Here is a 26,322-nt window from a genome sequence, read left to right on the forward strand (position 1 = left end):
ATAGCCAAGAGTAATCATTTCCCGTTTTCCTGCTCTGAACTTCTTAGTTAACATTACATACTTAACATTTGCATAGTTCTTTATGGCTATAAAACTGTCTTATATTTTGATTACTCTTTTCAAATATTGTCATATCAATAGTTAACTTGGCATCTCATAAAGGTCAGTATATTGTCTTCATACATTTCCATGTTACCATTATTCCCAACCTTGCCTATTGTAATAAACATAATAAACATTTGCTGATAATATTGATAACCATATTTGGGTGTTTCACACAGAAAAAAACCCAAAATCAATATCAAACATTCATATATAATCTGAGATGAGTTCCATTCATCTAGACCTTCTCAACCAGACATATATTTTCTATAAAAGTAATAACACATCTCTTGACATTGCCAGGAAAGGGAAGTTGACTATGTCAGATTAATAAGCCAGAACTAACATGAAGACATGACTGCTAGTGAGACAAGCATGGGACGACAATGGGGGGGAGGACCAGGCATTGATAGGCAATAATAACCACCCCACACACACACACACACTTAATTAACCACAAGAATATGGTTTTTATAGAGTGTACCAGTGGTCAACAGGTTGGCAAGAAATTAGCATCAGGGAAGTCCAACAAAAGATAATAGAGTCTTGTAAAAGATGCACAGAAAAAGAATGACAGCATGGAAGTAGTACAGAACCATGGTTAAGAGACCAACATTTGATGACAAATATATCTGATTGAATCCTGACCCTGCTGTCAACTTTTTGGAAATTAGCCTCCTCAATTTAAGGAACCTCCCTTTCCTCATTTCATAGCTTGGTCTCAAGAATTAAATGAAATGTAAAAGCACTTACTATGTGTATGGTAAACACTCTATAAATATTGATTGCTGTTACAAATAACAACAGTAATACTATTATTGTTTTTTGTTGTTATCAATTGAGAATTTAAGGAATTTAGAGACAGAAATTCCAGACTAGAGGCAGGCAGTGAACTCCAAAAACAACTACTATCCATTGCTGGGCAATCTTGCAGTAGCAAGCATGGCTAGAACCCCAGTAGAATCAAAATCTGGAGTTACAGTCAAGGCAGAAACACATTAACTAGATTTGGTCTGCAAAAGGTAAAGACTTGGTGTCAGGGACAACTTTCAGCTATTAGAACTAAGCAGTTAGGCACAGAGGCAGACTAGTTACGAAGGCAGAGAGACCAAAGTATAACTTCTTCAGTGCTCCTCAACCTCTGACATACGTGCACTCAGAACAGCATAAGGGCTGAGCCTCCTGATGAAAACCAAGTGACTGGGGCACTGGGATGGGGGAGGGGTGACTGGGCACTGGGATGGGAGAGGGGTGACTGGGGCACTGGGACGGGGCAGGGGTAATTGGGGCACTGGGATGGGGGGAGGGGTGACTGGGGCACTGGGATGGGGGAGGGTAACCAGAGCAAAGTGCAAACGAAAGCTGATATCAATTACTGAGCACTGTATTTGTCAGAGAAACAGAACCAAGAGGGGGTATAAATATAGGGAATTGTCTCATGCAATTATGGAGCCTGAGAAGTCCTAAAATCTGTAGTTTGGCAAGCTGGAGATTCAGGAAAGCCAGAGGTTTGGTTCCAGTCTGAGGCCAAAGGCCCAAGAACCTGGGGAGCTAATAGTGGGAGTTCTAATTCAAGTTCAAGTCCAAAGGCAATTGAAGACTGATGTCCCAAATCAACAACAATCAGAAAGCAAATTCTGGGGTGCCTGGGTGGCTCAGTCGTTAAGTGTCTACCTTCAGCTCAGGGCATGATCCCAGAGTCCTGGGATCAAGCCCCACATCAGGCTCCCCGCTGCACTGGGAGCCTGCTTCTTCCTCTCCCACTCCCCCTGCTTGTGTTCCCTCTCTCACTGGCTGTCTCTCTCTCTGTCAAATAAATAAATAAAATCTTTAAAAAAAAAAATCAAGCAAATTCTTCCTTACTCAGTCTCTTTGTTCTATTCTGGCCTTCAATGGATTAGACGAGCCACACCCACATCAGGGAGGACAATCTACTTTACTCAGTGTACAGATTCAAATGTTAATCTCAGCCAGAAACATTCTCACAGACATCATGTTCAATCAAACATCTGGGCACCCTGTGGTTCAGTTGACACATAAAATCGACCAACCATCACAAGCACCTGCTATTTACCAGGTATTGTATGAGGCACTGTAATGGCAGGCACCATGGCTTACAGTCCACAGCAGTGTTGTCACTAAACTCCCAGTTTTGATGGAGATGTTCTGTGTCAGTCAACATAGTAGCCACTAGCCATGTGTGGCTATTGAGCACCTGAAATGTGCCTTACATACCTGAGAATGAGATTTTAAATTTAAATTTTAATTCTTTTAAATATAAATAGCCACATATGGTTGGTGGTTACCATATTGGTCAGTACAAGTCTAGGAAAAGAAGGTAATAGGTAAACTAACCAGTAATTACAAAATGTGAGACTTATCCAGGAAGAAGGTTGTGGTTGAGGGGTGGTAAAGCAGAACTTATTTACACAGAGTGGTCAGAGAAGGCCTCGTTGAAGAAGTCACCAATGTTTAAGCTAACATAGAAGAAGCACCCAGGTAAAAAAATGGAAAGAATAGGGATGACTGGGTGGCTCAGTTGGTTGACCATCTCCCTTCAGCTCAGGTCATGGTTCCAGGGTCCTGGGATCAAGGCCCTCATCAGGCTACCTGCTCAGTGGGGAGCCTGCTTCTCCCTCTGCCGGCTTCTCCCTCTGCCTGTGCTCTCTTCCTCTCTGATAAATAATTAAATAAAATCTTTTTTAAAAATGGAAGGAATAGATTCCAGGTAGGAGGAACCTAATACACAAATGCCACAAGGCAGGAAAATTCATATTTGCTTTGAGCAACTGAATAAGCCACACTTGACTAGAGGGTGATAGAGTATGTCGTTGAAGAAGAAAACAAGGGCAGCCTATCACAAGGGTAGTAGACTACAGAAGGAGGTTGGATTCTATTTGAGGTATTTTATAATTACACAGTTCTTAAAGATCACTATGGCTGATTGCTGTGGAAAATACATGAGCCTGCAAAGGGAAGCTTCATGTGTGTGTTTGTGTGTGTGTGTGTGTGTGTGTGTGTGTGTGTGTGTGTGTGTGTGTGTATGCATGTGTGTTTGCTTGCTTGAGTGGATTTGATAGTTTGGTTCTCCTCCTAATCAGAATATAATCTCTTCAATATTAGTGTATATTTGTATTCAAAAGGAATATACATTTTAATCAATATTAATCAATCTAAATTAATAGCATGCCTATCTATACATATGTTCTTTAGTTTTTTTAGTACAGGAGAAAGGAAACAACCTCCTAAGTATGTTGATAATAGGGAAGGATTCTTTAGTTAGAACTATCTAATAGACACACTTCTAAGAAGTATCTATACCAGTTACATAAATGAAATAGCTGCATACAAACACCATAAGATTATCCTTAGTCTCTTGAGAGAAGTCAGTTTCCCAGTGTAGATGAAAGAAAGAACAGGAGGAACTTAAAACAAGTTGAAAAGACAATCACGAAACTGACTAATGTCAAGCAAAGGGGACCCATGGAGAAAGATTAAAACAACTGGAATTAATTAATTAACCTAGGGAAGAGAGATTAATAAATTTTTCTGAGGATACATAGAACCGCTATTCAGAGGATGAGGTCTAGTTAGGTTGCATTAACACTGGAGGAAGAACCGAAACCAGCAGACAAACTGCAGAAGATGCTATTTATGGCTGTGAAACTAAGGAATCAGTGAGGAAAACAAAGCAATGTCCTTCTGTGGAGGTCTTTAAAACCGAATAGATTCTCATCAGTCTCATTTGAAAGGTTTAAGTGTGATCCTGCCTAAAGGGAAGGTGATGAACGAATGACTTTTCAAGGTTCCAGCCAGTCATCTCTATGAGAACACACAGCTGATTGTGTGCTGTGATTTTCTTTTGTTTACCCATATCTTATTGTTTTACACCACCAAGTGGCCACGCTGAGTAGAAATGTTACAGATTGTGAATATGAACGTAGGTCTTGAGAATCACCAATAGTATACTCTCATAACCTTAGAACTGCACAGTCTGTTTAGAAATAATCAATATGTAAAATCACCTGGCACGAAAATGCTTAGACATTGTGATCCTTGTATGGTATTAATCTGAAAAGCAAAGCTGGTACCTAGCTTGTAATAAGATGTTCAAATTCTTGTATTGTGTATTTGCTGTTCTGTAGGAATGGGATTTGATTCAGGATAAGCTGAGTTATGACACAAAAATCTTTTATTTTAGATACATATATATTTAAAAGCCAGATTTTGACCCTTTTACACTTAACAGATGTATTAAGTAAATTAAATGTGACTTCAGAAATACTTTTCTAAAATGACCTCAAATATCATATCAAAAGAAAAGTATAGTATGCTTGCAGGGAAACCACAGTTGTTGACACATGACTGAAGACATCACGTTAGAAAATAATTTTCGATACAACACAATAGGCTAATGTGCTTCCTGGTACCTTTCCTCTAGTTTATGTAAAAATTACATCAGCATCCATTAGCATTTACTAAACTCTCATGTGAGCTAAATGTTGGATTTTACACTGGGCAAGCCCACCCTGTCATTCCATTCCCATGCCACCTCCAGAACAAAAGCATTTTTATATATGAGCAGTGAGGTAATCCAGGGCCAGACTCCTTCTGGTAGAATCTTAGTAAGCTACATAACTTTATAGCCCTCAGGTTTTTGTAACAAGAATTTAATTTTTTTTTTACTTAAAAAAATTAGAGAATGTGTGGTCATAAATTCAACAAATATTTATTGTGTGACTACCACACCAACACTGTTCTAGGCACTGGGGATAGAGCAGTGAATAAAACAGACAAAACTCTGGGCCCTCAGGAAGCTTGCATTCCAGGAAAGACCCAGAGAGTAAATATTTTAGGCTTTGGTATGGATGGTATTGCAATATGGTCAGAGTAGTCCTCACTGAGAAAATAACATCTGATAAAAACCTAAAGTTGATGAACAAGAAAGTCAGCGGGTTGTCTAGAGAAAGAATATCCCAGAAAGAAAATCCCAGAGGCAATAGCGTACCTGTTCTTTTTGAGCAACTGCAGAGTAGACAGCTTGTCTGGAGCAGAGTAAATCGGAAACGAGATCAGAGACCAGGTGACAGGGGGCTCAAATGCCATTTTAAAAACTGGTTTTTATTATGAGTGAGATAAGCAGCCTTTGCAGTTTTAAACACAGTAGTGATCTGCTCAGGAGCACTAATTTTAATTTTTTTTGCCTGAGAAACTGGATGGATGGTGAAAGACTATTAGAGCTTGGGGAAGGGAAAGTAAGGAGGGTTAGAGTCTCAGGTATAGAAATGTTAAGTTTGGAATACCTATTGGGTATCCAAGTAGAAATGTGAAGAAGAAAATTTCTACAAGTCTCGAGATCAAAAAAGAGATTTAAGTTCAGGATAAAAATGTAAGGTTTGTCAAACCACAGACTGTATTTAAAGCCACAAAACTGGTGAGATCCCCAAGGGATTGCATATAGAAAGAAAGAGAAGGGGTCCAAGCTTTGTGCCCTTATGGTAGAAATCCAGGGAGATGAGAAGATACCAGAAAAGGAGACTGAAAAGAGCAACCAGTAAGATAGAGGGAAACCAGAAAGAGCAGAGTTGTGGAACCCAAGTGGGAAAATATAAACTGGAAGAGGGAACAAGCAGTTGCATCACTTGCACCTGAGAGTGCATGCAAGATGAAGACTGAGAATTGCACCATTGTTTTAGCAGCATGGAAGCCATTAGTAGCATTGACAAGAGCAGATTCAGTGAAGTAGTAGGAATGAGAGCCTTGCTGGAGTGAGTTAGAAGACAGCAGGAAGAGAGAAACCAGCGGTAGGGAGTGCACACAGCTTTTTCAAGGAGTTTCTGCGGGTTTGTTGTTTGTTTGTTGTTTGTGTAGAAGGAAAGAATTAAGATGACAACTGGAAAGGAAGCGGATCAAGAGAGGCTTTGGGGATGTTTTGTTTTAAGATGGCAGAAACGATAGCATTTCTGTGTGCTGGTAGAAGAGCTCCAGGAGAAAAGAAGAAAATGAAAAAGAAAAGAAATGAGAGAGAGAGAGAGAATGAATTACTGGAGCGGTTCCATGGGTAGGATGAGATCTGATGCGGAAGTTGTGGGTGGGTGAGCGGATCGCGTTCACACTCTGCTATGTAAAACGCCTAACCTGGTGCTCAGCACTAGTAAAGGCTCAAAAGGGACAGATATGAAGCCACCCACCGTCACTTAAAAGGGGCTGACTCACGTGATCCTCCAGTCCCTGTGCAGCTACAATATGCAGTAGATTAATGAAAGTAAGTTGAATGGAACAGTGACAATGAAGCAAAGACATTTAGAAGCAACATTGAATCACACTGACTAGCCTCCAGGAGATTGGTCTAAAGGCAAACAGAGATACCTAAAGGGAAGTAGGAAGAATGATGGCCACTGTTTATATTCAGGTCATCAGGTGAGTCGGCCAGAACCAGGATCCCACAAGGTACTTGACTCCTTGAAGATGCTCTAAGTTGATTAATTAATTATCTTTGCCCTTTATAAATTCAGCATGATGAAAAACCCCTGTCTCTTGCCTCACAAATAGTGCATGGTATAATTTTTTTTCCATGCTCTTTTCATGTTCTTCCACTGAATTTTATACTGATTTATAAGGGCTAAGCTGTAGGGCAGAGCTGTGATAGGGAAGCAGACAAAGGGAGATGGCTGGTGAAAACATAACTGCCACTTCCACTGGGAAGAAAATGGGGTTGAAGCAACTACAATATAAATTGTGTTCTAACATTAAGAGAAATAAGCTATACTTATGAAAAATATATTAACAAACGTAGATTTCTGAAACCATACTTTGTAATTTAATACTAGTATCTTTTTACTATTATAGTAATTGTGCTTTGCTAAGGTCAAGTGATAAATTTCAATGAATCTTAATTCTTCACTTGTTTCAATATAAATTTGGAGATATGTTCCTTTGGAAAAAGACTTGAGCCCCCAGGTGTAATAAAATCATATTTAAGAATGTAGCAATTTGACAAAACATCATTACAGAAAGAGCAACTTTTAGAAAAGAATAATAAAAATACAAAAACTTCTGGTTTTACAATGGTGAACTCGAAACCAAACCACCAAAAGCATTAAAAATGCAGGAAAGCTCTAGAAACCCACTGTCATGGTCTCTCTTTTTCTCTCAGCATTGTTCCAATCTAAGAATGACAATCACTAACATGATAGAAACTATCAATTTAGCTTTTACTTTACTCAAGCCACTGTGCTTATGATCCAGGATCATCTTTTACATTTGTTGCATGTTTCAAAATTGTAAAGTTTCTTTCTTGAACGCTGCACAATAATCTTAGTACAATGTAAACGTTGTCCCCAAAGAGAAAAATATTTAAGGGAGACTGTGGCCAGAATATATAGAAGCTGATACCTAACTGTTGACTGATGATTATATCAATGCTTGCCACCTGTTGCTCAACCTCCTAATTTATCTTAGAGTTAGGCAAACTATACCAAATCCAGGGTACCGTATATTTTCGGAAATAAAGTCTTATGGGACACAACCCCACTCATTGGTCTACTTATTGTCCATAGGTCATTCCACAAGGCAAAGTTACCACATGGCCCACAAAGCCTAAAATATTTACTATCTGACCCTTTACAAGAAAATTTTACCCACCGCTGGTTTAACTAATGGCTGGTCCTCTCATTAGACAATGTTTGTTGAGCCATATATCTACATATCCAAATGGTAACGGAAGGAGGAATCAGAGTGCAGAATCGAGTCGTCACCTAAGAGTACCCAACTTCTATAAATATGTATCTGCTGTCTTTGAGAGTGAGATATTTTACATTTTTCATTGATTTCCTAAATTCAGAATTTATTAAACGAATTTCTATTAGGTGACAGGTACCTAAGTAGACTTCCTATTTAGGTAGTCATGAGAGGAAAATTTTTCCAAGTGTTTCTATCAAGTGCAAATTTTGATATTCACTTTTGTCCCCTCTTGTCTGTAATTTTTGTAACTTTTTTCTACTTCTTACGTATTCACACAACATCAAAACTTCCTAGCTCACTTTATCTTATCAGTAAACTAGGGCTTTGAAAAACATAAAAGGGTTCTTAAAGGATTTGTTATTCCTAAATTATTGTCATTTATTTTGAAATGTCAGTGGACAGCTCTTTTCCAATACCACATGTGTAAAAAAATATGTTGAGCTGAATAACCCTCCAAATGGTGGTATTTTTTTCCATTGTTATTTTTTAAAGTCCTAATTTTTGTCTGTCCTGAGCAAGAACCTAAACATTTTAATTCTTCCAACAGAATACCATAGTAAGTTTATAGCTGTTGTGCCTTAGACAACCTATATTTAGGGAAGGAAAATTTCTAATTCAATTTACAATGATGTCAAGAAACAACACGTAACTGCAGGCAAAGATAAGAAAAACATTCAGGGGTACACCGTGATAGCTCTACTTAAATAAACTTTTGGTACTAGTGATTAGATACACAGGATTATTATATGTTTAATTGGCTAACGTGACAATTTGGAATTACTTCTAGTCACATTTAATTGGATTTGGAATCTCTGGAGAAAGGAAATAGAGAGGCCTAGCAGAAACAGTCATAAAAGTAAACTGTTTTTCCAAAGGATGGTAAGCAATGAATTAATAACAGTTGCACAATAGTTTTTAATATCCTCTCAGCTTAATAAGACTAATTCAGTGGTTGTACACACTAGATACTAAAACCAATTCAATTAAACACAGAAATTGGGGGAGGGGAGTGTTTGTTGAATTGGAAATTTTTTATTTTTACTTTTAAGGAGGCCAATTTAATCAGAGGTGAATAACCTTTAATTCAGGTAAAGTCAGATATGCTTAAATAGCAGTACGATAGTTAGCTCTATATGCTATGCTAGGTTTGAAGGCATTTTAGAGTCCATAAAATATGTGTTGCTCTATAAATGTTCTGAAGCTTAATAAGGGCCAACCAGAACAACGCATTCCTTCATAGTCTTTAAGTATTCTTACACTGTACAAGCAGAAAAAAACTTCTAGAAGACAAATGGCTGGCTGCCTGTCTTAGAGTTTTAGTTTAGATTAAAAGAAAAACAACAAAACAAAAACAACCCTACTTTCTACAGTCTAAAATGTGCCTGGGCTTTGCTTAGTATTAAACTAGTCAAATTTATATATTACAAAATCTTCTTCCTCAGTATATACATATACTACCTGTTATGGTTTTCCTTCTGCCCTATAAACTTGTGTTTTGTTTTGTTTTTAATTGTCCTTGTCTTAGGAGTGCCATGATTGCTGACTACATGTTCTGGCTCTGTGGAGGAAGTGAACAGTGTATAAGCAAGCTCATCAAACTGTATTGGCAGGTAAAAATTGATGTCCCAATGAGGGAGGAGGAGTCCATCTCATTTTTAGAACCAAAATGAAGGATTGGTGCTTAAAAGACTGCTGAAAAAGGTAGCTCTGGCCATATCAATCAGAAGGACACTACTCAGTAATAATGTATCTATAACGAAGTAGATTTTCTGTGACTAATTTTAAGGGCAGAATTCAAGATTGTTAACCCTTGGGCCATACTTCAGTTTTACAACCCAATATAAATTTTAGACATCCCAGGAACTATTTTCCCAAGCGTGCTGCTATAATGACATGGTCCTTTAAAATACAAACATTGTATTTTCATAGATTCTTCTTGATCTAAGACCTGTAAAAGCATACGCTAGAAGTAATACTAATTACATATAAAGAAAGAATGCAAAGATCAGTTGTATTTGTTGGGTAATATTTAGTGTTTGGAACACCTAACTAAAACAAACTGCAGATGTTTTTTTCTCATTTATTATTCAAAATGGCAGCAATAAGTCATATCAAAGGTCAATTAGATCTCAATAAGAGAATCACAATTTCTTAGAATTACAAAGAGAATTTAGAATTTACTGGTTCACTCTCCTTCACAATACACAAGTCTATTCATTTCCTATCTGCTCTCAGCAAATTGTCAATAACTTTCTGCTGAAATAGATCCAAAATGAAAAGCTCATTTAACTCCAAGAAACAACATCCAATTTGCGAATTATTAAACTGTTTTCTGCACGTAAAGTAAATTTCTACTACCTTAGAACTTCAATCCAGTGGTTCCCAGTAGGGCAACATGGACCAAAAGGAAACCCATTTCCAAATGAAATTTTTTTCAAATATTTGAAAATAAATTACAAAAGCCAAGTGCCTCCATATCTTCTCCTCTCCGGACTGTGTGGGGCCTTTTATTCCTCATGCTTCAAGATGATTTAATTTAATTTAATATGAACCTTTCAAACCAACTAGAATAAGATCTGCTAAAACACAAATATGAAACTGATAAATAACCATCAATAATCTTTTGATGCTTCCTGATTTTTCCCATATTTTCACTACTGTGCCTTGGCCCCCAGTTTTCTGTCTTTATATCATGTGTTATCTTTATTAGACAGTAAAGTGCTAAGTTTATCATATAAAAAGCTCAATAACTTATATGGTTCCATCTAAATATTTGGAGCTTAATTTACCTACAATAAAAAATAAATGTTTACATTAGTCCTACTATACTTGAGACCTGTGATTATCTGAAAAAAAAATTGACCTTCTAGTGAACAAAATTTTAATCTCAAAAAAATTTATTAACTTGATGAAGGGAATCTGGAACATGCGAAATAGTAGCAGTCACTTATAGTTATGTAGTTAAATAGTTGTAAAGAATTGATAGATGTAAAAATATAAGCAACTAATATGAGCTACAGATACAATAAAGGAAGAAGACATTTTATTAAAGGATTTCAGAAGCTTTTGGAGAGAAGTGGGAAAGGAATTGAATCTCAAGGATCAGATATAACATTCAGCAAGCTTGGCATATAATAGGTCCCAAATGATTGTTTGATTTAATTTATTCATTCACTAAACAAATAAATATTGAGTATTTACTGTGTTTTCTACATCACACTAGGAAAAAATAGATCCAGTGTCGGTGCAACTGGTTAAGATTTACTGTAAATAATTTTTTTCTCTTTCCTTTAGCTTTCAAATAACACTAATATCCCCATTTTTATTTACCTCAAAGTAGGAAAATAATCTCCACTTACCAATACATGCATGTTTGCTATACAAAAAGGAGGAAAACAAATACTATTATTTAACTCTTCTGTATTAATAAAAGATAAGAAAAACATATTTCGCTTTGTATTCTCTTTTTCTCTTTATTTTTTTATGATTTTTTAATCCCCATCACCTATTTAACCCATGTCCCCACCCACCTCCCTTCTGGTAACCATCAGTGTATTCTCTATATTTGAGTATGGTTCTTGGTTTGCCTCTCTCTTTTTTTTTTTCCCTTTGTTTGTTTGTTTCTTGAATTCCACATATGAGTGAAATCATATGGTATTTGTCTTTCTCTGAATGACTTATTTTGCTTGGCATTATACTCTCTAGTTCCATCCATGCCATTGCAAATGGCAAGATTTTATTATTTTATGGCTGAATAATATTCCATTGTATATATGTACCACCTCTTTTTTATCCATTAATCAGTCAACAGACACTTGGGCTGTTTCCATAATTTGGCTATTGTAGATAATGCTGCTATAATCATTGGGGTGCATGTATCCCTTTGAATCAGTATTTTTGTATTCTTTGGGTAGTATGTATCTAGTGTGATTGTTGGATCATAGCACAGTTTTATTTTTAATTTTTTGAGGAAACTCCATATTGTTTTCTACAGTGGCTACACCAGTTTGCATTCCCACCAACAGTGCAAAAGGGTTCCCCTTTTTCCGCATTCTCACCAACACCTTTTGCTTCTCGTGTTATTGATTTTAGCCATTCTGACAGGTGTGAGGTGATATCTCATTGTAGCTTTGATTTGCGTTTTCCTAACAATAAGCGATGTTGAGCATCTTTTCATGTGTCTGTTGGCCATCTGTAGGTCTTCTTTGGAAAAATGTCTATTCATGTCTTCTGCCCATTTTTAATTGGATTATTCATTTTTGGGGTGTTGAGTTATTCTTTTCCTTTTTAAATTTGAAGCAACTTGGCATATTGGAAAAGAGCCCTCGTTTGGAATTCGGGTCTGATTCAGTCCAAGATCTAACACCAAATAGTTATCTAACCTAAGGCAAATTAGTCTCTAGAGGAACTTCAACTAGAAAATAAGAAATGACTAGCAGAAAGTTTTTGAGAAGGTCTATTCTTAAAGTTCATTTTAACACTGAAATCTAATATTTTAAGCACATCCAAAAATGATGTCACACATATTAAGATAAAAAGAAGTAACATAATTAGAAATTTCATCCTGCAGATAAATTCTGTAAACTAAACCCCTCTAACTAGCCTCAACATTAGCACACCACACCATTCTCACCAGTTACATACTTCCTTATACTAGCCTGCCTCTCCCTGATCTTCATTTTTTTTTAAAGATTTTGTTTATTTATTTGACAGAGAGAGAGAGAGCCAGTGAGAGAGGGAACATAAGCAGGGGGAGTGGGAGAGGAAGAAGCAGGCTCCCAGCAGAGCAGTGAGCCCAATGAGGGGCTCGATCTCAGGACCCTGGGATCACGCCCTGAGCCAAAGGCAGACGCTTAAGGACTGAGGCACCCAGGCGCCCCTCCCTGATCTTCATTTAAATGTATATATCTTCCTCCTTAAAATCTGTTCTGTCCTAATCAAAAGGGGCTTTTGGACGTTGCCAGAGAGTACCTAGTCCATGCCATCTTTAAAGACAGTGATGCTCTACCACCCAATCTACCATGGCAATTGAATTTAAGAATGTTGACTATATGAATGCCCCCAAACATCACAGACTAGAAACTGTACCTGCATATACATTCTTAGACATCCATTTAGGCTTAAATACTACCTTTGTAAGTGATGAAGTTATTGTACATCTTCCTTTCAACCATGTAAAATACCTATCACTCTGGTCAGTTATTCTTCTTAGAGGTCTTAAACCAGAAATGGAAAATTGGGGGATGTAAACATTTGAGAGCCAGTCTACACCTACTCTCACAAATTGTTGGCTTAAAACTCTTGGATACGAAAGAATAGACCTTTACTTTGGTAAGCTCAAGAACACTTTTCAATTGTATTAGGAACAGTTTTCATATCATCAACCCAGCAAGAAAAAAAGGCATCAAACCCTGCACTACATGACAGCTCACACTGGAATATATCACTCTGAATAAAAGTGTTTGCACATGTTACTCTATAATAGCATCACCTCTTCAGAGCTAGAGAGGGTTGGAAATAACTTGTCACAGCCGTACTTGCATGCATGCTTCTGCAACCTGATACCCAGTCTCCTATCATCAGCCACTCTCCTTTTCTCAAACACCTTAAGACCTCATCACAATTCTGAGCTAATTAACAAAATGGAAAATTCCTTATCAGGCTTAGAATTAGCTATTTTGAAGCAGTGACCACTCTGTATTTATACATTGCTCCTAAAGTAATAATATTATTTTAAGAAGATTTTTACAGTAAACTAGAGTCCACCTCCTAAGCCCCTTCCCCTTAGATCCAGGGCTGGATTTAATAGCATCGGGAAACAAACATGACCTCCACTCCTGTTTCCCTTTCCTGGTTTCCCACCTTCACTTTCAGCCATGCTGTCAGCCACATGGATTGTCTGGTGTGTGGCTTTCTCTCTTGCAGTGCGAGTAACAGAGCCAACTCCGGTCTGCACTGCTCAGCAAAATGGAGTGAGAAAAGATGATAACAGCTAATTTTGCTGCAGAAGTCCCACAAAACAAGTGCAAAGGAGCCCCACTAAACAGGGGCAAGCTGCTTGATCAGCTCATTCTTCACCTTAATTGTTCTTTTTAAAATTTCGTTCTTTCTTTTTTGAGTCACAAAGCCCACCGAGAATCTGATTCCATTTACAAGCATCCACCTAGAAATAATACTCATAAACATATACACACAAAAAGAATGTGCTTACTATTTATCTCATTGCATTGGAACTCCTACACATAGAATACAAAGAATTATAGTTTTATCACTCTTATGAAAGGTTATGCAACTTTTCTGGAATAAGAAATTGAAATATATTTGACATCCCATCAATGTCAAAGTTTCGTTTTAATAGCAATAAGAGGTAAAACCCTGATTCACAAAGTTTTTTTAACAGCAAATGGAATCAGAGCTCCTGTAGCTCACAAGATCTCATATGGAGAGGCAGGCATCAACAATAACCAAAATTCACATTACATCACTTCCTTTGTTCTCAGGTCAATGAGATTATCTTTGTTAAGTCTATATCATCAAAGTTATATATATCAGCAATTTGTTTCAATATTAAAGCCATCTGAACAAAAAGTGACCTTCATAAAAGATAAAGCCATTTGCCAAGTGTCTGTTGATTTTTGTCCCTAGAAACTCCCAGTAATTCAGTCTCACCTCCAGTATTAAAAAACTTATATTGTTGGGGCACCTGGGTGGCACAGTGGTTAAGCGTCTGCCTTCGGCTCAGGGCGTGATCCCGGCGTTATGGGATCGAGCCCCCACATCAGGCTCCTCTGCTATGAGCCTGCTTCTTCCTCTCCCACTCCCCCTGCTTGTGTTCCCTCTCTCGCTGGCTGTCTCTCTGTCGAATAAATAAATAAAATCTTAAAAAAAAAAAAAAGAAAACTTATATTGTTATTTGACTCCAGCAACCTCATTTAGGGTAGCAGCTTGACCCAAAAAAAAAAAAAGAAAGAAAGAAAGAAAGAAAAAAGCTCATAGATTTTCAGCAGCACCTCTAATAGTAAATTCAGCATTTTAATCAAAAGAATTGCTTCATTTATGTGACTAAGATATCAGCCATTATAAAGCTAGCCCTGGAATGAACTTCTCACTATCAATCTGTTCTAAGAAGGAGTTTTCCTTTCTCTTAAAAAATTTTCAAGAATTAATTAAACTAAATCACTTCTAAATTTCTTCTCTGAATTTCCAACAAACTGCTCTATTAAGAAAGAGCCTCCTGGTGTGTTCTTGTATCTTGACAAAGATCTACTGAAAAGGCACTGATTTGAGCTCTTGGCTCTGAGGAAGTTGAAGACTTTCACGGCAATTGGAAGACCTCTTTTGGGATTGTTGGAGGGGCTGTTGACACCAACACAGGCCCCTGTAGAAACCTGACATGTGGAGCATCTTTCCTTAGGGAAGCAGCAAAGGCTGAGGCAGTGCCAACTTCACAGATCCTCCATCTGTGCAGAGAACACCAAGACTTCCCATCCAATTCCACTCGTACTTGGCATTGCATGTTCACCATCTTAAAGATATCAATGGCCTAAATGGCTTCCAAAGAGGGCTCACCAACAAGCAATTTTTCTTTGGTGAAATTAGTCTACTCTCAAAGGACAAAATCAGGAACTGGCTGCACTGAGATGCAAAAGATTTTCCCCTACCATATGCTTGAGGAAGACAGTGCACAGTGTGTGGGCCCTAAAGCCCTGGCATGGCATTCAGGGGTTCAACAGACCACAGGTTAAGTCTCTTGTGTACTCCTTCTCTTTTCAACAGCTCTTTTTCTTTTTGGTATTGGGCCTAATAGGAGACATTTGTCGCTTCCAAAACTCAAAGCAAAAACGAACACCCAGAGCGTTCATGTCATATAGTTCCTCCTTAAACTGCACTATAGTCATTCAAACGTGAAACCTTTCCAATCCAGTGTATGCAGACTACTCTTAAATTAGTGGGTACTTTTCTTCTTTAGTTTCAAATTGTATTTGTCATTCATACTCATTCAGGAAAAATTTATTGATCAATTATTAGTGACTGTGTGTTAGGCACTATGCTATGCATTAGAAATACAGCAGTGAACAAAATAGATATTGTCCTGTCTTCAAGAAACACTTATTCTAGCACAAAATATTTATTAACAAGAAAAACATCTGGTACTTAAATTAGACACCACTTCTTCTCAATCTGTTTTTCTTCCACAGTACTATCGAAATGCATTGCAAATAGGAATTCAATACATATTTGTTAAATTCAATTAACCAAATTAAATACTATTTTACATGAAACTCGAACCAATAATGTCAAGAATATTTTGGAATAGTTTTTTGTTATTTAAACAAATTTAAGCGGGGCGCCTGGGTGGCTCAGTCGTTAAGCGTCTGCCTTCGGCTCAGGGCGTGATCCTGGCATTCTGGGATCGAGCCCCACATCAGGCTCCTCCGCTGGGAGCCTGCTTCTTCCTCTCCCACTCCCCCTGCTTGTGTTCCCTCTCTCGATGGCTGTCTCTATCTCTGTCAAATGAATAAATCAAATCTTTAAAAAAAAATTTTAAGCAAACGTGTTTATATAAATTCAACAAGTATTTCTGTGTGTGTGTATACATATGTGTGTGTTTGTTTTAATTTCACAAATGTGTACAACTCGTTGCTTTAATTGAGTTTGGAATTTATCAGAGTATTTGGAAAAGGTTACAGATTTCCAATAGCCTTTTGTCTCATGGGTTTCTGTGCTCATGACGTCTCCATGCAAATTCTAAGGTTTTATCTATTAGCTTCTTCTTTCAAACACAGCAATCAAGACAGCAGCAAACTAATGGATTTCTCTGCCCTAACCGGAGAATGATACAGATAACTTAGCACTGAATGTTATTTGATCCCTTATATCGATAATGGAGACTAACTTTTTCACTCCAGTTCTTTGTTTTTCTTCTTGATACTGCAAAATTATCCCAATATTAGTCATTTACATGATACATATTTATGATATCTCAACTTCAGAGTAAAAATAAAATCTTCAACATGAAATTACAGGCAAAGTAAGGTCAAAGAATCAGAAATTTTTTTTATTATTTTTAACAAAACACCTACATATTCTGGAGAAGAAAAATGTGTTCTCTCTAAAGATTTGCTTCCATGTGAAAAATGTTTCCACAGAAAGGAACAAAATAAAAATGCCGTATGAGCATTTCTCCTAATGGCCTTTGTTTATAGTCAATTTATTTATTTGTTTGGCCCCATTGGGCATACAGTTTATAAAATATTTGGACAAGGAGTGTCTGAAAGTAACCCAAACTTTATTGTATTTAGTTTAGATATAATTTTAGAAGCACCAAACTCACTCACCTAAAAATATTTTTCCTATCAACTGTCATGTGTCATGCTTAAATTCCCACCATTTGGCACTGAGTCTCTTATCAATCCCTCATCATATGCCGAAGAAATTTTATCTGTAAGTGTTTAACTCATTAACGGGTGACTCCTCAACACAACTGGGAAAATTATTTTGAGACTTCTTAGTCCCTTTGGAAACATAAAAGCAGAATCCTGAAGGAACAAGATGGAAGGAAAGGTAAGCCCTGATAAGGAAAGGTGACAGAATGTTCTGAATATAGGGAATGTAGGCTGAGCAGAGGGACTCTAAGGAGGCAGTGGATATATGTACTCAACTCAGAAAGGAAAGAAAACAAAAGAAAACAGACACTATAGAGCAGTAGAAAGAAGTCAGGCCTAAGATTGACAAGCTGTACCTTCTAGTTCCAATGCTAGAATTCAGTTTTGAATAGGTCACTTCATTTCTGTATTAGTCAGCCACTGCTACAATCCTGATATGTAACAAATCACTCTTAAATTCAGTGGCTTATCAAAATAATAAGCAGGTTGGCTTATCAGTCATGATTTGGCTGATCTAAGCTGGTCTTGGATGGCCTTGACGAGGCTTAGCTCCAAGTTGCAGAGAAGCTCAAGAATGATACACATGTCTCTCATCCTCCTTTGACCAATGGCTACCTGATGTCTGTTTATCTTATGGCAAAGTGAAGAATTCTAAGAGAGAAAGCAAAACTATATATGCACATTTCAAGTCTCTGCTCATACCATGCTTTTTAATATTCCATTAGACAAAGCAAGCCGTATATAGTCAAGGCCCAGGACACGGGGTAAAATTCTTCTGTTCACTGAAAAGCCATGACGAAGGCATGGATGTGATATTGTTATAGGGAGGGGGGAAATTGAGACCAGTAACTCAATCTGCTGGTTTACCACAACTGCTCTGGACTTTAGTTTCTGCTACTGTTTGATGACAAAGTTGGCCTAGGTCAGTGGTTCTCAAACACTGGTCTAGTGACCAACTGCATCAAAATCACTTGGGAAAATATTTAAAATATTAGATTCCCAGAGTTGGGTGAGGTTCTAAAAACTGTCTTTGTCTACTGCCCCCTAACTAAGTGATTCTGACGCACAACCCTGAGCTAGATGGTTTTTAAGGCCATTTATGAACTTTTAAATTCATGACCAACTTAGCCTACCATAGAGTTTATCTAGCGCTTTGCTAGGCGCAAAGTTAGAGTGTCAGAGTACCTGCACAGAAAAAATCCCTAAGCCCCAGATTCTCCCCTCAGTCCCATGATATAGAAGCCTCTAGTAAGTGAGGCAGCCTGTACTTCCTCTTTTTAAAGGTTACCTGCTCTCCTCTTCTCACCATGATGTAAGTCAGATTTTTCTGCCCACTTCCCATGCCCAAAGCAAACTCTCTGGCTGCCTCAGGATTCCTTCCTGCATTCAGTTTTACATCTAGACAACAATGGGCATTGCAATCAATTTTAGTCACTTGCCTACAAAGAGACTTGTCCATTAAGCTAGGCAATATTAAGATTCTCATTTTATGAATTCTCATATTTTTCAGTTATAAGACAGGCAAAAGAGGAAGTGTCCAAACTGAGATGATAGGTAAAAGAGAGCTTCTTTTCCTGGGTCTTGGAAAAAGATAAATGTAGAAATGAATTTCTCATCTAATTATTCATTCCTGTTTATATATTCTTTAATGATATGTTTCCATGGTTACCAGCGTTGTTAAATGCTGCCTGTGTTTCACTTTGCTTTGATGCTATTTGAGGCAGTATGCCGGTAGGAGAGGTTCACTTTTAAATGAAAGGTGTAATTGAGGCATGTATTTGATCTAAGTTTGAGTGTTCCTGTGAAGAAGATAGTGACCGTGACATTATTTTCTGTTTGTATAGTTTAGTGTAGTTCTTCCATTGATGTTCTGTGGGTGTCCCAGGCATTAGGAAGGAAGAAAGGAAGCAAAGGAGGGAGGAATGGAGGAAAGAATTCATGTGTACATTTCAGTACTATTATATATATTTAGTGACATTGATTTGGCCAGACTGTCAAGTAGGTAAGGTTGCTTTTTACGCGCCCCTTCCTCTCTTCTCCCCAAGCCGTCGCTGTTCCTCACACCACCTATACAAGCCAAGAGCCACAGCCTTCTTTCAAAAATGTGTCATATATTCAGTTACCTCACCTCAGTGTGAATCTGCGTCAGAGTGCAACCTTGTCAGAGGTTGTCCGCTTTTGAAGCCCTAATTGCCACTGAGAAATCCACAGCTCTATCCCCTGCGAAAACAATGCCAGGCATTCAGATCATATAAGAATTTGGGGGCAGGGGAACCTGGGTGGCTCAGGCATTAAATGTCTGCCTTCAGCTCAGGGCATGATCCCAGCATTCTGGGATCGAGCCAAACATCAGGCTCCTCTGCTGAGAGCCTGCTTCTTCCTCTCCCACTGCCCCTGCTTGTGTTCCCTCTCTCGCTGGCTCTCTCTCTCTCTCTGTCAAATAAGTAAATAAAATCTTTAAAAAAAAAAAAAAAGAATTTGGGGACAGTGCCTTAGAATGGGCCCTGCAGGGGGACAGCATATGTCACTTGTATATCAGCCACCTATATGCTAGTTGAAAATTCAAGCTCATTAGAAAATAAGAGCATCACATCAAATAAGAAAAGTAATCCTCAGCCACACCTATGAAAATATTTACCTAGTACTCATCTTCAGAAATATATATATATAATCATATATATTTATATGTTTTTTTAATGGTGTCTGTTTGGTTCTGTAGAAATATCAGTGGGTAATGGAGGAAACTCACACCATTTCAATAGTTAGCTTTTCCTTTTCTCTTTTTCCATCCTAAAAAGCTTTTTGGGTTTCTGACAGTCCTTAACAGAGAAAGAAGTAACCTCTAAATTTCTTTTCATTTTCTCTCATTTGAGAATGATATGGGTTTCATGGATTTAAGGCAGTTTGGGCCTTCTTTTACTTGAACAAATTTAGGGATAGCTATTTGGTTCCCAGGAGTCCTGCACTATTTTGCTAAGTTGTCATGAGGTTATTTTGTTTACTTAAGAGACTTTGCCTTCCAGTTTAAATTTGCGAACATGTTGATTCCTTCTTTGTTTGGTTTGCATCTAAAAATCAAAAATTGTTATGATCCAAACCAAATTTAGAGATTTTTATAGTTATCTTTTATATTTCCCATAGATTTGTATGGGTTATTGATTTACAGGCTTGCAGAGAAATTGAGGTCATTTTTTTTAGCAGCTGGAGATGCAGAATAACTATTCCATGAAATCATGAAATTTTTTAAGCTGTGTGCACCCAAGTATAAAATAATCTGTGAAGCTCAAAGCTTTTAATGTTTTTATTTATATTCAGCCATCTTTTTGATGGCATTCCACACCAATTAAAAGTGAATTTTCCTCTTTTCTTGAATTAACACAATTGTATTTTCCTCACTAATTTTTGAAGACTGCATGCTTTACCTGTACTATAGTTTCTGGTTGAATCATTTTCTTTTTCATTTCTTTTTCATATTTTCTAATCTCCCCTCTTCTAGATAATGAGGCCCCAGCATTTTATATGCCTGTCTTCAACAAGTGGCACGATTTACTTTTTTTTTAGGATCCTAAAATAACTGTTAAACTGACCTATTTCTATCCAAGACAGCAAAAGTGCTATTTTATATACTGCGATCTACACCAGGAGTCAACAGCCTATGAGGAACAATAGCCCCCAGAAAACCTTGGGAGGACTATTTCAAGCCCAAACCTAAAGAGATGCAAAACACCATAATTACCATGGCAAGTCTTCATTTTTCTTTATTCTTCATCAGGTGGGGGTTGGCTTGCTTTAACATTCATGTATAAAACACAAATCAGAGAAAAAATTGGAGACTAGATACATACATAACTTGGAAGTATAGTGACAGGTCTCTTAAAGATAGTACTTCATTTCATTTCGTCTAATATCACTTGAAGTTGTAGTTTGCCATTGTCATACAATGTGTGTGTGTATATACATAATAAATACTTGTATATATATAGGACAGGTCCATCACATTTTTCACAGAGGCAATTATGCCCCTTCTGAGACCTCTTGATGATGAAAAATTGCATATAGAAGGATACCTGCCCCATAATAGCATTCTTCTGCAATCTCTTACCTCCTAAAAAATAAAAGTCCTCCAGGAGGGAGTGATAGCTTGAAAGAGAATAATTACAGACAAATGAGAGAAATAAGAAAAAAGAAGAAGAGGTGTCTGGTTGCTGGGGCAAAGCTGAAACTTGATGGAGAAAAGAAATTATGCGGCTGTAGGAGTATACGAAAGACAAACTTTGAGTAATAGCACTATAAAGACATTTTTTGGCACAGCACACAGTTCCTTTTACTGGATCCCCAGATAGACCATCATCCNGAAAGACAAACTTTGAGTAATAGACTATAGCACTATAAAGACATTTTTTGGCACAGCACACAGTTCCTTTTACTGGATCCCCAGATAGACCATCATCCCTCCTTGGGTCTGTGTACCACCAGGGCCATGGAGCTACTAGCTTCCAGGATGAATAGTTCCCTCATTGGAAGGCTCTATTAGAACATTTTTCTTCCTGCTAAGGATTGCACTTCTGCCCTCCGAAGCTTTATGGAAGCTATAAACCTCATTTGTGAGTCTGCACACCATAAATGGCTCAGAGCAAGAGGCTCTGACTGAGATAGAAGTGACTTGAATCCCAGCTCTGTCACAAAGTAACCATGTGAAGTACTGCATATTGTATCATATAAAGACTGAGTTTTCCTAATCTTTAAAATGGGATAATGCCTGTTTTCCAGTGTTGCCTTAACAAGTAAAGAGAATAATGTATCTATAGCTCTTAGCCAATGCCCAGGCACCCTCCTATAATTGATAAATGAGTGTTACAGATTTATCAGTAGATTAAATGAAGTCTACAACAGTAGCTTGCTCTCTGATGACAGAAAGTTAGTCCCTGCAACTTATGTCTTGTCTCCAAATTAAACATATTTGGATTCCTTCAAATTCTCCAAAATACAGTTTTTCAAGGGCATCCTAGACTTTTCCACTCAAAGGTGTCTTGCATAGTAGCCTAAGAAATAACTGCTTGGTGGAAAAAGCAGTACACGTCTAGGAACCAGGTCACCAGATTCTTGTCCCAACTCTGCCATTAATCAGCTTTGTGCACCAGCAAGCCCAATCTAAAACCACCAGTCAAGAAATACAATCAGAAAGCAATATACAGTTAGGGAAAGGAATATCTACCTTCATATAATTAAACTAAGTACAGAGAAGAAATGCACAATGACAAAAAAGGGTCCCAAACTGTGTTGACATTTACCACTGAACTTAGAGGCTAAAGCCCATTAGTAATACCCGTTTGTGCTTATGAAATAATTACAGGTAATGTAGCTATTTATTCCTGGGATACCTTTTGGTGATTCATTTTAAGTCATCAAGAATAAAAGCTCTGTGGCATCCTAAAGAGTCTGGAGGCTGCTGAAACCCACACTTGTAACTCTGAGTTTCTATCAGCTGGTATTTCTCTAATGTGCAAACAGAAAATTATTCAGGGTCTTTAGAACAAGAATGTACTTTAAATTCTATTTATAAATTATATGTGCTTTGCCATTAAATAAGCTAGACCAACCCAAGCACATTATTATTTAAGTTGCTTTATCAAGAAGCCTTTCATTTAATTTTTGTAAGTGTTTCTTTTTGAGACAGGCATGCTTATTGAGAGCATTCCTTAAATCTAATGAGGGGCTTGTAGGCAGAGCAGTCTTATTGTGGCCAGTAGGTGTGAAGAATGAATATTCTGTTTTGTGTTAGAGTTATTGTTGTGAAGAGGATCTTGACCTGCTTTAGGTTTGGTGTGGTCTATTTGTTTCTCTGTTAGAGTCAAGTTCTTACTGTCTTTGAAGACAGGAATAAGATAATCATGGAGAAAGAAAAAATAAAGTAAAACTTGATCTTATACCTCTAGGGATTTGCAATCTAACTAGAAGGATGAGAAGTCACCGGGTGGAAAAGAAAGCATTGGTTTTGGAGAGACTTGCACTCTTGTCCTGCTTCCTTCTCTTATTTTGTGTGACCTAAGTCACCAGAACTCAACAAGCCTCAGTTTCCTTGGTTATAAAGTTGAGTGATTTTAAAATAATATCTTCGAATCCTTTCATCTCTTTAGTTCTGTGCTAAAGGGGCATAGAAATAAAATTTTGCTACCAAATATGATTAAAAATTAATACAGATTAAATTTTAGGCATTAAATGCTGTAGTTATTCAACTAATGGAAGCATCATATATAATCAAAACCTTAACTCTAACCCTAACCAGACTGGATAGTGGACAGCAGTATACACACGCCCCCACCACCCCCACACAATATATATATACGGATATATATATATATATATACACACACACACACAAACACTATATATACACACACACACTATATATACACAGTGTATACTGTGTGGGTGTGGGTGTGTGTGTGTGTATATATATATATATATATATATACAGTGTATACACATACACTGCAAAACTAAAGTAAAATTAAATGCCTTAGAACTTAAAATGATATTTATTGTGGCTATTTTTAAACAAGATGGATTGCAAAGTAGAGAATTCATAACAGTTATATAAAAGTTTGCTCACCTTGGTACAAGTAACCTTTTCGTACTATCATTGGTCATTTCCACATACTGCAAATAAAAATTTAAATATCTTGATTTAAACTGCATGAAGACATAACTTTCACATCACTGGACTGATAAATGTAATGGCAAAGCTGCCAAATATTCCCTTATATTGCAAAAATACAGAACTCACAGTGAAGGTTGTTTAATAAAAGAACTCCCATAAATACAGGTAATATTTCAGCATTAAAATGCTGATCATCAAGGCAGGGGCAAACAATCAATTATTACATATTTTATTCTGACAAACCATTATATTAATAAAATCATCATAAAAATGTCCATCTTGGCTATTGCATAAGTGATATAGTGAATAGGTTTATAAGGAATTCTCAAGGTAAGATATTTTGCTCTTTAGATAAATTTGCTCTTTAACTTAATTCTAAATTTCAAGAAAATTGGAATCTTTCAAATTGAACTCATTTATTCAAAGGATTGAATTAGAAAATTGTTGGTTACAAAAATTTTCTTTTTCCATTTTCTAGAAAATTCTAGTCATCATTCAAAATTACATCATTATTAATATGATAACAAGAACCGTATTAGCCACTAAAGACTAAAGATTCCCATCTCAATTATTTGTAGCTTGCAAGTAGAGCCCTGCTTCCTATGTGTCTAATGCTAACTCTGAAAATAATATAATCATAATATTCATTCACTAGTAACACCTACTTAGATGGACTTTGTGAGGATTAAAGGAAATAGGATATAAAAAAGCATTTCTCACACTACTAAGTGAAAAGTTATTTTCTCTCTTAAAATACCATGTTTTTTGTCTACATTTTAAATAATACATAAAGCTTAGTAGAAAAAAATAGATTATGAAAGAGATTCAAATTTTCTTTTATTATTGTTTGTGAATTAGGATCAACTAACTGTTACAACAAACAACTCCCAATATTTCTGTAATTTTAGACAATAGTAGTCATTTTCTCACTCATGCTGTAGTTCAATGTGGGAGTTCAGGAGATTGGTTCTCCACAAATCAGCAATAATGAGAACCCATAGTTCTTCCACCATGTAGCTCCATCTTCCTCCATGTCCTGAGAGTCCTCCCTCTTCAGGAAGCTGATAGAGAAAGAAAATGGAGGATTATACGAGGCAGAGTTTTATTCGCCCAGCCTAGAAAGAGTATCATTCCCACTTATGTTCCATTGATCCACGCAGAGCCACATGGCTACACTTAACTGCAAGGGGGTCTGAAAAATGCCAACTGCATGCCCAGGACCCATACACATGTATATGTTCTAAAATTCTATAGCACTCACATATACTGCAAAACTAAAGTATATTAAACAATTTAGAATTTAAACTAATGTTTATAATGACTGTCTTAAACAGGAGAGTAAAACCCAGGAGGTAAAACCATAATTTTTGAGGAGAAAGTGAAATATAATATTTGAAACCCCGATTCTAAATTCTATAAAATTAAAAAGCTGTTCATCCTGAAAAAAGTCACTTAAGCCTCTTCAAGTCACTTAATTCATCTCCAATTCAGTGAATTGGCCTGGAAAATTCCCAAGGTTCCTTCCAGATATAATCTTGTAAGTAAAGCAATTTACTGCAATTATGGTCAACCCTGATGTTGGAAGCATTAAAGGAATAATTTGATAATAATCTATAATAATTTGATCACATTTTCTAATTAGAACTAACAAGATTTCTGCTACTGAACCACTATCACTGGACACATTGTTAAAAGGTTGCAGTTTGTCCAAATCCTCCAGAAAAAAAGCAGGGGGGAAAATTTCATAATCCCATCATCCTGAAAATGTTTGTGGTTTGTAGTTTCTGCCAGATTTATCCTAGGCACCCTGAGTGCTCTTAAAAATTTACTAGGAAGAAGCAACCTTCTTGGATTTAGAAGAGGGAGTGCATTTTGTTTCTTTTTCGCTAGTCATCTTTTCCCTCTAGTTTGATGACTTTTCCTTTACTCTTGATGGAGTGTCTCTCCTTCCCTTGTCTCCCCCATCATGTCGCTTGTTATAAAATTATCCTGGCCAAATTGATTTCTGAGGTAGCAAATGGCTCTTTTTGCTTAGCTAAAGAATAAGGAGAAATTATTATGTTACTGTTTGTAGAGGAAATGAGCTGCCCACATTCATTCTTGGTTTATGTAACTATAAGGTTTAAAACTTGGTAAATGTGAGGATAACAATAGAGAATTATTAGAAGCCCCAAATGTAAACACCTAATTTCAAAGCTCTTTGTGTATGTAGCAACAGAGAAAGCATAATTAACAGCAATGTACACTTACCAACAGGACATGTGGACTGTCTTCCATATTCTTTGCGCACGTGAAACATTTATTGACACCAGAGAAACTCACATAGGGAAAGAATAACTCAACTGCAGAAAATTTTTGTCAAATTAAAAAGTATCATTTGAAATCTACGTTTATTTTTAGTACAGCTTATTTTTTTAGTTTTTATTTACA

The 26,322-nt window shown here is 36.9% G+C and overlaps 1 protein-coding gene across 1 annotated transcript in view; it reads left to right on the forward strand.

Annotated features, from left to right (window-relative positions):
• The window catches only part of SPATA16 (spermatogenesis associated 16), a 200,799-nt gene that overhangs the window by 105,030 nt on the left and 69,447 nt on the right, over positions 1–26,322 (forward strand). The window contains exon 4 of the mRNA XM_034672863.1: positions 9,371–9,455. Within this exon, the coding sequence (XP_034528754.1) occupies positions 9,371–9,455 (85 nt within the window). The remainder of the gene's footprint in view (positions 1–9,370; positions 9,456–26,322) is intronic.

The sequence above is a fragment of the Ailuropoda melanoleuca genome, chromosome 1 (assembly GCF_002007445.2).
Source record: "Ailuropoda melanoleuca isolate Jingjing chromosome 1, ASM200744v2, whole genome shotgun sequence".
Classification (NCBI taxonomy): domain Eukaryota; kingdom Metazoa; phylum Chordata; class Mammalia; order Carnivora; family Ursidae; genus Ailuropoda; species Ailuropoda melanoleuca.